Source organism: Ostrea edulis, chromosome 1, assembly GCF_947568905.1.
Source record: "Ostrea edulis chromosome 1, xbOstEdul1.1, whole genome shotgun sequence".
Lineage (NCBI taxonomy): Eukaryota > Metazoa > Mollusca > Bivalvia > Ostreida > Ostreidae > Ostrea > Ostrea edulis.
This window is the reverse complement of record NC_079164.1, coordinates 110,902,645-110,916,383: the sequence shown is the minus strand read 5'-3', so window position 1 is coordinate 110,916,383 and position 13,739 is coordinate 110,902,645. Positions and strand designations below refer to the sequence as shown.

Sequence of the window (13,739 nt, the reverse complement as noted above, 5' to 3'; positions counted from 1 at the left end):
CAAATGGAATAATGGCATTATGGTACACTAATATGCGTGTACCATTTTACTGTTTATCGTTGCAGCACTAGATATAACATGCAATACAAAAATGAGATTAAATACGAGAAATCATTATTCTGTTTCTAATTATAAGGTATGATAAGTGTTTTTAATGCTGACAAATAAGGTATGATGGCCAATACTGCTTATTTGCAATTTCCTTTCAGATATCGGACCCAATTATTCAGAGAACTGCAGATTTTGACAGAAGATTTGGTTTTCTCCATCTGTGTTGTCACCAGCCATTATGCTGAGATGATCATATTTAGTGGGAAGGATTGTCATATGTTTCCCAAGGACGTTCGCAGCCTGTCACTGAAGAGGAACTGTACAGGTATTACTAGTTTTAAAGTACCAATATTGTAACAGTGATTTCCCATTTAAACGAAAAATAAAATGAATTTTAATAAGATTATCTTTACCAAAATTAATCTGGCTGTGCATCTAACACATTTATCAAATGTGTATTATAATTACCCCTGATCAAATTTCATAAGTAATTAAACGCATTATTTTCAGAGGGCCTTGATTATAGAAAACATTTACAGAGCCAATTGAATATTCAAAAGCTCTGAGAATACATCAGTATTTGGGGCTAAGTATAAAGAAATCTCTTTTTTCCAGATTGTTGGGCATTACCTTATGCATGTATGCTGAGAAGTTCCAGTCGATAGACAGATTAGTCAACGCATGTCCCTATCGGAACAATCCAGTACCAAGAATTATGTCTAGAAATAGGTTTTAAGAGGTTGAATATAAGAAGAACATGTTTCTTAAATATAATGCAAGTACATTTAAAGGACGAAGTTCGTTTGGTATCATATTTGGCCCTCTGAATTATTCAAAAATAAAGTACATATTGAATCAAACTTCTACATTGCAAAATACTGACGGAGATACACTTATCTAAAAAATAAACCGAAACTTTGGAAATGTGTCTCATTTCTATAACATTGACGTGTTCAAAATACGTACAGAACACAAATTTCCGGAAAATTTCATAAAATTTAACCACTTTTGAAGATATTTGAATAGGTCCGCATAATATCACCATTTTAAAATGTTCACACATGAAACATTTATGTGTAAGCATTTCACATACAAAAAATCACGATGGTGATATTGTGCGGACCATACTTATTTCTTATTCTAACGTGCATAATTTTAGCGTTTTTACACATGGAAATACATGTCGTGTTTATGGATGTTGTTATATATGTGTTGTTAAATAAGTTTACCTATATTTTGTTTACAAAAGAAAATACACGCCTAACACCGCATCAAATGATAAAATTCCTAACATCAATTTAACGGTGCAACGTCACGATACGATATTTACATGTCTTCCCTTGTGTTGTGTATTATATATTAATCATGTCATCTTACTTCCGTGCCCTGTAACTAAGCGAAATGTACACTAGTTAGGAATACTTTGATATCAAATACTTTTAATGGAATTTCATTATATAAAACATTTTGTCAAATACAAAAAGCTACTATTTCTTATTAATCTATATAGCTAAATGCGTGGCAGAGCACTAGGCCGATTTATACATGTATTTCGGTATATAGACGTCACTTTTCAAAAGTGACGTCATGATGGGTTGATAGATCGATTTGTCAACTTACATAGTACGTTACCTCAGCCGGTAGAGTGTAGTGGAAACGACCAATATGAAGATATTTTTTTTATTTAAAGTAAAACTATTTCAATGTAATTCTGATCTACTTTTTATTTAACATTACAGTGCATATGCCGTCATGCTATACGACTATATTTAGGCCTAGGCCTATATCTGAAGATTCGTAACGTGTTACCCTTTCGTGAATATTAGTATATTACCTATTTTATTACAGACATGTAGGATCGTTTTTTCAAGGGGGAGCGGGGAGCCGGAGAAGTTTACTTCATTATATCTAAAAATAATATTTGTAAAATTCAGTGAAACAGAAAGCCAACATGTTCTTCAAAATCCTAATTTGTGGGGTGGGGGAGGGTTTGGGTTGACATACATGCAATATATTTTCGTTAAATATAATATTGATTAAAGTTTACGCTTTCCCTAACTTTTAGTTCTTCATTCTGTGGTGTTGGGGGTCGGGGGGGGGGGGGGTGGGGGTGGAGGGGGAGGGTACTCCCTTCTATACATGAATTCATTTCATAACTTCTATTAGTACTACTTCGAAACTGCATTCTTACCATTCACTATTACTTTTTAAAAAGTGGCATAGAGAAGTCACCAAATATATTTTTTTACTACAAAAATATACGTTGTTAAGAAAACACCCCATATTCTATATGCCTGTATCATACATCGCTTTGTGTTATACACGGATAACTATTATAAAGTTATTTTCTGTCATATATGTACATTCGTGACAAATTAATTTTGTATACATGCACATGATTACTAATGCAATATTTTTCAAATAGCACATTCAAGTAGGCAGCATAAATGTTTACGTTCTGTGAAACGGTTGATTCACCAGGACGTGGATTTCAAGGTTTTATTTCATTCCCACAAGCATTCACTACTACCATAAAGGGGATGGGGATAAATCAAACTTTGTATGTTAGAATTATGGAAAAGCTATACATTGTCAAAAATCTAGTGATTGAAAGTAAGTACTTTAACATTCGTATACATTGAACTTGGGGAGGAAAAACGGGCAGTACCTTTTCATAACATTTGACAGAATAATGGTGTTGTTGCTTAGCAACCAAACATATTTGAATGAAAAAAAAAATAGTTTATTTTAGATTTTCACAGTAAAGATATTTGTTTTAATGTTGCAATATTTATACTATTTAGTGGAACACAATGACAAAACGTCATGTTATTAGAAAATGATGAATATGTGTGTAAAGTACGACTTTTCCATTTTATGACCTTTGACCTTAATTCTCTTCACTATTATTATTTTTTGTTAAAAACCTTTTAAAATGATTAAGATCTGGTCAAAGATTATATTTTTAAAATAATGTAACATTTATTAATCATCATGCAATGTAATTATGATTAATTTGTGTCGAATAGATGTAGAAAGGCAAATTATGGTCAAAATTATACCAAGAGTGTTGTTACTTAGCAACCAAAAATATTTCTTTGTCAATAAAATTGATTTATTTGATGTTTTTGTAGTATTTTAAAAGACACATCAGCTCATACATTTAGAATTTCCTATTTTTGACTCGAATCTAGTTTGAGGGGGCGTAATATATGCAAGGTGAAGATAACGAACAGTGATCAATCTCATAACTCCTATAAGCAATACAAAATAGATAGTTGGGCAAATACGGGCCTCTGGACACACCAGAGGTGGGATCAGGTGCCTAGGAGGAGTAAGCATCCCCTGTTGACCGGTTATCCGCAGTCAAAATCAGTGTGCCAAGAAAGGCTTAACAATCGGTATGAAACACGTCAGACAGGATTTAACCCAATGCGAGGTTGTATTGACGAACTAGATCATTATAACGACCATAAAATTTGCGAAATGCTGACTTCAATCGAGACTGTTGAAATCCTTGTACCATCAACTTGTTTGTCAGTAGCTTACCTCGATTTAAAAACTGACTATACACAGAACAAGCTCTTGCATATCGAATCAATTGAGATATATAAACATCATATGTAGGTGATAATGGAATATTGCTACACAAATATGGGAAGTTGACGATGGAGAAGCTGAAATCATCCCGTTTGTCATACAGTTGAGTTGTCAGTTTGCCGTTAATGTCTACTTTCAATAAAATATCTAAGTATGAAGCAGAAGTGGACGACTCTGTGGTGTCCTTTATTTCGAGCCCACAGGGATATATGAAATCGACATATGAATGAAAGCTATCATTGTTAATAGACAAAACGTCATCGATATATCTAAAAGTCGAATTGAAGGCCACAGCGAGAGATTTTTTCTTCTCACGTAGAAGTTTTTGAATAAAGTCTGCTTCATATGAATTTAAAAACATATGAATATATATATTCCAGAGAAAAAAGAATTCACAATTGTGCACTTAAATGACCTTTAAACCCGTATAACTCTTTGGGTTAATGGGATAACATAACAAACGTTATAGAAAAAATGTTTCCTGTCTAATTCTGAACAAAATTATATATCACACGCCTACCTAAATTGGTGATACATGCAGATAGGTGAAGATAACGAACAGTGATCAATCTCATAACTCCTACAAGCAATACAAAATAGATGTAGCTCGATTTAAAAATATTGTCATTTAGTCTTTGAAAACCTCTAAAATGTGCCGGAAGAGAAAGGGTCAATCAAACTGAATTAGGTGTGTACTGTATGAAAATGTGAAATGTGAAAAATAAGATGGAAGAGCAGAAGATGCATTCCATGACTATTATATGATATAGAAGACAATGGATAGCTCTTGAGAATAAAAAAGCACACATGCGAGTTTTACAGTCAATGAAAACACCTCACGGGACAAGTCCATCCTGATTTAATGAACTGGTAGTTTATTCTTCTAAGGACACACCATGACTTAGTTAAGATCAAGTTTTGGTGTCGGAAGACCAATGTAACGAAAACATTGCAAAATTAACAGGATAGAACTCCTGTTGGTGTCTTATGTGAGCTGAATAAGGATTTATCACTGAACAGTTGAAGGAAATCACTATTATAATGATTCTAAAAGGGAGGATTGTGTTGTTTGGATAACATTATGATCCATGTTTGTTGAATAAACAACTTTGCAAAAATTAGTTGTTCGGTGTTAATATTATAAATTTACTAATTACTGGTATCTCAGCATTAAACACTGAACAAACATCAACAAATTTTAACGTTTCATGCATTTCGGTGTGTATTACTTGTCATCAGTATGGATTTTTGGCAAAATGCCCAAATATACAGTGTATACTACAATAGATCAATACGCAGCTTCCGAGATATCAGCTCTTTTCTGATGGAGGTACGTTCAATGTTCTGTTGAACGCTTGAGTGGATACACTATGCATACATATACTATAGACTAGCTATGTAAATACGGATAAAAGTAATGAAAGTGTCAATTTTGTTTATATCAGCCGTTAGTATGTAAAACTTATACGGTACTAATTTTGATGCACCAGATGCGCATTTCGACAAATTATGTCTCTTCAGTAATGCTCAACGGAGTATAAATTAAACTGAGCATATCATGTACAATATTTGTTTGAATTAGGCCATCAAATTAAATATGAAATTATTTTTTTATTTCCTCCTCTGCACGAGCGATATTTTAATCAAACAAAAATGATCATTATCGATTATTGTTTGAGTTATTTTATAATCAAATACTAACAAACTTACAAATGTGCGTCCCTGCAGTTTGGGTGGTTGCAGAATGTCTGATAATTGGCCTTTAGGCAACATATGAAGGCAGCGATAGGCATTTGTAGGTATCACACCGGTAATTGTCCAATCAAAATGAACTTAGTCAATTGTAGTTCCATAGATTTAAAGAAATATTTTTTCCTTGCGCGATTTTTCTCATTTCCTCTTCTTCTTTTCTCTTAATCTTTGTACCCCTGATTAGGAAATTTTGTGTAATTTGTAGAAATAACCAATAGTATACAAAGGATCTATTTGCTGTTGGTAGCTGAGGCTACTCCCTGAAGTGCACTCCGGCTGTTTACACATGTGAAAAACACGTGCATTTGAGGGTAGTCTTGTTTGCGGGTAATGTTTTTTTTCGAAAATACCGCGTAGGGTGGTTTTTTTTCTGGTGTCGGCAGACGAGATAGGTAACATAGAACGTGTCTGACTGCGTTATTCGGCATCAATATGTATGTTTTGCGTCTCAATGTGCGTAAGAGTTCCACAAAAGGAAAGAACTATTAGGCAACTCGGAAATGGCGTATCGTACTACGTTTCACCATTAATCTTTTTATACATATTAAGAGTTTTGATGTGGACATCCTTCGATGACAGTTGATTATGCTGTATGTATTTTCCAAATTATCTAAATTCATCAACGAAATCCAACAAATAATCACTTTTTGGTAAAATACCAAATCTACAGTTTTCATCTACTATAGATGAATTGCACTACGTTTCATCATTAATCTTTTTATATACATTAAGAGTCTTTGATATGGACATCCTTTGATGGCAGTTGATTATGCTGCATGTATTTTCCAAATTATTTAAATCCATCAATGAAATAAAACAAAAAATCACGTTTTGGCAATGTGCCAGATTATAATACATTGGTACAAAGGTCAGTAACACACTCCTTACCATATGTGGATATAGATATCATGAATAAGGAGGGAATTGTATGGGGAATCGAGATTTATGGAGAGAATTAGTTGTCTTTTTTACTTTTTTAAATACCACAAGGACAAAAAATGGGTAAAGCGGGCTGAATTTTGCAATTCAATTAGCCCCCATAGACTGCTATCGGTTTCCATGGCAACGGATGGTAGAAATTTGGTGGTGGGTTTAAAATTATGTAAGATGGTGCAAGTAAAGTTAATACTGTAAAAATCAAAGAAATCTGTGACATTGAGTGGCCAAACCCTATCTGATTTCTTTGATTTTTACATAGGATTAATCTTAAACATCACTCTGATTGTACGCAAAGGTAGCATGAAGTTGACGTGAAAACTAAAACAAAATATGCCATAGTTCATCATTGACAATATTTTCGTAATCTTTGGTGATCAGGTCTGTTGGAATTCCCATGGGCACAAATTGTGCTTTTTTGTTATCTGGCCTGTTTTTACATCCTTATGAATCAGAGTGCATTCAAAAGCTTCTACTTCAGAAGAAAACATTTCTTGCTGTGGCCTTCAAATCGACATTCACATATATCGATGACGTTTTATCTATTAACAATAACAATTTTAATTCATATATGAACCCAATATATGCACAAGAACTCGAAATAAAAGACATCACAGGTTTATTGAATGTAATTGGTCATATTTTATTGATAAAAACATCAAAAGGATTAAACATAAGTTCAAATATTTAGATCACCCTCTCCCATTACAATAATTTATAATATTGGTATATATCATGACCAATCTACAATGGATATATATGCATTATTACTACAGTAACTTAATCCGAATAGTTGGATTACGTTGAGTTGACAGACGCGGTTTATCATATCAAGCGAGACACGATATTCGATCCAACTCTTCGTATCATGTAATTGTAGTAATGTTAAATTTATCATTAACACCCTTATGTATTTCTAAATCCACATTTATATGATATTAATTGTAATCAAATTACCAAACAAACAGACATACATTAAAATTGTATTTTGTGTGCGCAGTTTTGTTTGTGACGTGGTCAATATTTTCAAAAGAAAAATGTGTCGATGCACTGTGACGTAATCAGTTTCATAGGGTACTGATACGGAATCAGAAAACCTCAGAGTGGTGATGCGGAAAATCGGATCACACTCTGTGGAATCAAAAGTATCAAAAATACGATAAATTGGTGGGTATATAATAAATAAATGATGGGCATATAATAAATAAAGAAATACAATGCATACATAATAGGCTTATTGTGTTTACAGAGTGTACATGTAGTATCATAGTAAAAAAAGATACATAATCATTTTCATTTGAGAAATTTAAAGACAGTCACATTCATTTAGAAAATATTGAATAACATTGAAAAGTTCTAACTTTTGTACATCAGAAAGAGAATCATTCACATCTATAACATATATGTCATTGACTGACAGTAGTTTGTTCATTAAACAGTGTCCTTCTGTTGTATATTTTTACACACGCACACACACCCACAGCAACAACAACAGCAAATCGTAAGTATCTTCTAGAGTTCACATGACTATCACGTGGCTAGTTCTGAAATGAGGTGTTGACGTACACATCAGTAGGCGTTACCTCATTTGACTAGTTCTGAAATGAGGTGTTGACGTACACATCAGTGGGCGTTACCGTCTGTGAGTTGTAGTAAGTCTGGCCTCTCTGATCTGTGAAAACAATTTTCATTTTATTGGTATTATTTATTACCCGAGTACATAGTAATGGAATTGTGAAGGATCGCCCTTCCCTAGCCCCAGTGCTGCTACATAATTAATATAAACTTCATGATGATGTTTGTAAATGATCTAAGCACCTGTACAATAGTGGTTCTTGTGAATATTTTAAAGAACAGATCTAGATATGCTTATGTAAGTTTTTTTTTTACCTTTCGTTGTTTACATACCCATGAAGTTTTTAAATCCCTTACTCTATCTAGGATGCCACAAAGGAATGAATTTCAAGATATGTTGAAAAATCGTAAGTTGAAATCTACTTTTAATTCATCTTTTTACACCTGAATATCCAGTAATTGGATTGAAAAGGGGGCTCATCGATCTTAATTGACATCTAAACACCTGGAATCCACATTGAATCTAAATGTAGGTTTTCATACATAAAAAAAAAAAAAACTCATATTAGGATTAGATATCAACATCCAAGTGACAAAACAACCCGCTTTGCTTCAAAGGAACGATATTTCTTCAATTGATTCTATCATTTGAAAGTGACCTCGGGAAAGGGTGTGTTTTGGATACTTCGGAGTAAGGTAACGTAGGTAATTCCATCTAAAAGACGTACCGCGATTAATAAACATGATCATTTTAATAAGATTTTAGGAAATCATAGCAGCTATGTGATATGCATTGCATGCTTTTTAATTTTAGTTGTCTTTAAGTCCCCCATAGCATTGAGCTGCGGTTGAAAAGTAACACACGAATAAGAATAAATATATATAATTGGACTAACCTAGTGTTTTAGAAACCGTTGAAAGTTCTTCGTATTTGTTGTCAGCACTGGGTCCTTGCATACTCTCGTATGTTTGCCTAGAAAATATCATACAAATATGTTAGCATTTCCAGCGACTAAACGGCAAAAGTAAGGATCAGTACTACTACTATTTCGTGCATTGATCAGTTTGACAAATATTTGTAATATTTGTCCTAGGCCCATCATTTGGTCAAATGATTTTTGTTCAAAGTGAAATCATTCTGCCTGATTAGAAGCAATCGGTGTGTTTCATGTAATATCCTAATGTCTCTGCATTATAAATTGATGATCTAGTTAAACCACTTCATTCTATTGTTAAAGGTACAATGTACCAGTGAATATGACATTGACCAAATGATTTGCCCATGCAAATTGTTGCATACTGTCCAAGCATAAGAATACCTGTGTTAAATATAAGCATCTAATGTTCTTAACGAGTACCTGTAAAGTGTAAAACGAAATTGAAACGGAACGAAACGAAATATACCTAAATGAAACCTACCAAAACGAAACGAAATATACCGAAACGAAACGAAAACTGCCTAAACGAAACAAAAGAAAATCTAACAAAACAGAAGAAAACGAAACTGTATAACCAAACTCGTAAATGGTGACAAAAATGATATGGCATGGCATCTCGTGTTCCCGGTAAAAGTTATCACATCTATTTATCATGATCTTTCGGGGTGGACTCATACATTTTTAAGATGTCCATCGGTTAGCATCAAACATTGTTTGAAGAAGCTGGTATTTGAGAAAGTTGAAAATCTGGGAGACGTGTAGCATCTTATTTTTATCTTTAAGTGCTTAGGTGCGAGTACTTTCAATTATGGAAAAGGTATATACAATGTAGTATCATATTATCGAGGCGGATCCAGCAATTAAGGTTAGGGGGTGCAACTTGATAAGGCAGGTAGTCCGGGCGTCTTAAGGCCCCCAGTGGGTCGGGACACAGGCAATTATATCGCTTCGGTTGGAAATTACTATTAAAGGGACCGGTTTACGATTTTTGATAAAGATATGTTTTTATTTTTCATTTTTGTTGTTAAACATTAAAAATATAACTCAATTAATTTTGACAGCCAAACTTTTGACCTTCTGAATACAAGTTTAGCCTTAAATCTCTGTTATGTAAACAAAGACTCGAGTTGTTTTAATGTAAACAAACAAACAAGTGAAATGTTGGTTTTGTAATGTAAAGAATCTTAATTTTGCATAGTCACAAATTTTAACTTTTAGATGACACATTTTAACCCCAAAATGCTTGAAATGTGAAAGATACAATAAACTAAGATCAATATCCATTTCTTTTGAAAATGTAAACAATAACATACCCCAATCTTTGCTTACAAAACAAATAATCATAACTTTCTAAAATGAGCTTCTGTGATAATGTATAACCTTGATTTTTATGTGAAATCTTTTAAACACATTAGGCAGTAGATTTTGATCATTTAAAGTGAAATAGAAAAGTTTGAAGAAAATTGTGAATCAGTCCCTTTACAGAGTACACATGTACTTTGAACCCAAGCGACACAACTGTCTGTCGAGTTAGGTGGCGAAGCCCCCAGAAAATCAGGATTTTGCAGATTTCATAGTGTTTGAAATATATCTCCTATGTAGTCATTCTTACTGTTTTCTGTCATTTTTGATAAGGTGAAATTATAAAAGTGACACAACCTTGTTTTAGGTCTTTGAATATATATATATATATATATATATATATATATATATATATATATATATATATATAAGGTATCATTTTAGAATATTTATCGGGATATAACTACGAGTTGGTCACGTGATCAAATTCCATAAAGCCCGAAGGGCTTTATGGAAAATTTATCATGTACCAACCTGTATTTATATCCCGATAAATATTTTAAAATGATACCTTATGACTTATATTTACATTTTTGGTGGGTAACATTGCTGAATTGTGTTAACAACACGTCTCCATACATTTCAAATTGTTGACGTCCACAACAAAGGGTCATAAATGTTCCAAATGACGACAACACAAAACAAAGTTCCATAAAATTAAGAACTGTTTTAATTATTAAGACGCTAGAAAGCAAGTATACCAACATATACTTATACATTAACTCGGGAGTATATAATGGAAAACTCTTAAATATGTCTAATTTTAGGGGGTGGGGAATTATGATTTAAACGGGGGTTCGCAATGTTACACTTACAGTTGTGATGCGCTTTCACTTTTGAAAAGTGAAGACGTTGATGACCGACTTTGAAATATATTATGTGGATATTACGGAGTTAACAGAAGACTGAGATGGAGGAACATGAAGAACAGGGCGGCAGTCGTCAGGTGAGGCAAAGCATTTATAGACAGGACAGAGGACGCAGCTCAGATAAATCTCCGGAAAGAACTGAACATCGCAGATAATGTGGAACTGCACGAAGGTAAGGGACGGTTTGGATTTGGATATGTAATTGTTGACAAATATGAGCTCACTGAACGCTTCTTTTGACTCGATAAACTTCTTTGATAGGTTTTTAACGATGCCTCGCTTCGATGTCCCGACATAAACTTGGAAACCGACATCAATCACTCATGGATGCTGTGGCAGGGAAGCAGTGTTGTGTGTAGGTCTTAATGCACTTTGACGACTTATCGGCCATACATCCTGTGAATGACCTTTTTGCTAAAGCGTAATGTCATCGTCTAGCATTACGTACAATTCCGCATCACCGATGACCAGGGTGAAGTTGTAGCAGACGAAATTTTAGACATACAATAGTAAAATATTGTTTACAGAGATGCTTTTATCAATTATGGATGAACGTCCACTGCTTGGAATACAAATAAAACCGTAAATACATTTTGTAATGTTGATTTCATCTATTGATAGATTTCTGTAGTAAGTGAGATTGATTGCTAGATGTGTATTGCCTTAGTAAAGTAGTACCTGTTACCTACTTTTAACAAATGTTCATACGCACAGCCCGTAGTGGATTTATGCAAGGATAAATACGTATTACTCGTAATAGTGTTATGTAGGAGAAAACAGTTGCAAATGTAAATATAAAACATAGTGGCACCAAGATGCGTTTTCTTATTATTTTTCACAATAAATTATAACGTTCGTAATTTTTTTTTTCTTTTTGGTAGGTTCTTTTCGTAGCTTTCGTTTCGTTTCGATTTCGTTTCGCACTTTACAGGTACCCGTTCTTGAAACTAATAACCCGATGAGAATTATCCTTTTCTCTACTACTTTGATTAATGGAATAAACGAGCTTGTTGGTTATGTCCTTATCCTTAGTAAAAATTACAACTTAAATAACATTCACAGTGTATTTGTTTCCCCTCCCCAAAAGACAACAATTATCGTACACAAGGTAGATAATCGTAGTTCTTGAATAGAACTTGAAAAGTATGATGGATGGCGATGGAGAGAGAGAGAGAGAGAGAGAGAGAGAGAGAGAGAGAGAGAGAGAGAGAGAGAGAGAGAGAGAGAGATAATATTTATCTTACGTTTTAATTTCTTGATTTCCTGTATAAAGAAAACAATTGGATCATAGCACTTGTTATGAGAATTAGTATAATGAAAAGTAAGTTTTCAAATCCAGATTAAAACAGTACATAACCTTTAGTGGAGAGATCCTGGTATTGATTTCCAGTCTCTCTCTCTTTTAATTCTTCATACACAATTCTGAAGGAAATAAGTATACACTATGCCATTTGATCAGCAAAATTCAATATTTTGTATTTCATTAAAACAAAATACAAAAGGCTCATAAGCTACGATTTGACCTCGTTAAGTTACCACAACATAAATGATGTGATTTTATCCTAATACAATACGTCATTACTACTGTAGTTGGCTTAAACCACTTGCCATATTTGTCTTCTGCATTTTACTAGGTTTCAAAACGAAACACGACTATATACTATTTTTGCTTTTAATTAACAAAATATGGGCGATGGGTTGAAGATAGTCTACATGTAGATATAATTTAAGTTAAATCATTTACATATATATTCCTTATGACATTCACTATTTTCTGTTTTTGATTTGACTTTGAAATAGTTATTTTAAAGCAATCCCGAAGTAAATACGGTCCCCTACAATGCCAGAAATAAATAATTTAATTATGAAGTGTCGTTAGAATTAAATTTGTAAAGCAAAATGATTTGATTATGTTGATGCACGTCCTATTATGAGTATGCAGATATAAAAAAAAAAAATCACTGAGCACAATTGTAACAAAAGCTATATTGCATGTCAATACTATATACCACTGCACATCGTTCTACTTTAAACTTTATAATGCTGATCAATTTGTAATTGTTCCAACACAAGGGTAAGCGTATGTCACCTTACAACAGAGTTAACGTCCGATGCCATACACCAACCTTAACTTGTGTCGCCATACATAAACGTTAGTTATCGTCGTCATGCACCTACTTTAATTTCCATCCCTATACGTCAGCGTTACTGTAACTATCGTCATTATACACCACCGTTAACTTGTCACCACTATACACAACTGTTAACTTGTCACCACTATACACAACCGTTAACTTGTCGCCACTAATCCCCATCTTTAACTACTGTCGCTATACATCAGTTTGGTTGTGTTTGAGTTTCCTTGACGTCCCACAGTGAGCCAACAATTTTCGAAAATCAGGAAAACGGTATTTTGGGTGTCAAGTGTGACACGGGACACCATTTTACGTCCCATCCCATGGGCATGAAAGTCAATCTGATTCACTGCACCGAATCGAAATTACTTTAAATCCTTTAGACTGTGAAAGTAATGACAACGCCTTCGTGTCATGGTAGTTATTTTTTTTAGATTACTAATTAACACTTTTCGGTTTTGAGCAGTAGGAGTATAATACATGAAGGTTAAATATATAATTCTTCAAAACCTGCTTGATAA

General features: G+C 33.5%; 1 protein-coding gene across 2 annotated transcripts in view; it reads right to left on the bottom strand.

Annotated features, from left to right (window-relative positions):
* Positions 1-13,739, bottom strand: part of LOC130051329 (hemicentin-1-like) — a 485,422-nt gene that overhangs the window by 357,835 nt on the left and 113,848 nt on the right. The window contains exons 14-17 of one of the 2 annotated variants that reach the window (XM_056153293.1): positions 12,441-12,505; positions 12,328-12,346; positions 8,811-8,887; positions 6,958-8,011 (exon numbers count right to left, since the gene is read on the bottom strand). In XM_056153293.1, coding sequence (XP_056009268.1) covers positions 7,932-8,011; positions 8,811-8,887; positions 12,328-12,346; positions 12,441-12,505 — 241 coding nt within the window. In that variant the 3' untranslated portion in view covers positions 6,958-7,931. Of the gene's footprint in view, positions 1-6,957; positions 8,012-8,810; positions 8,888-12,327; positions 12,347-12,440; positions 12,506-13,739 lie in introns of those variants that run through there. The other variant, XM_056153294.1, reaches the window with a different exon arrangement.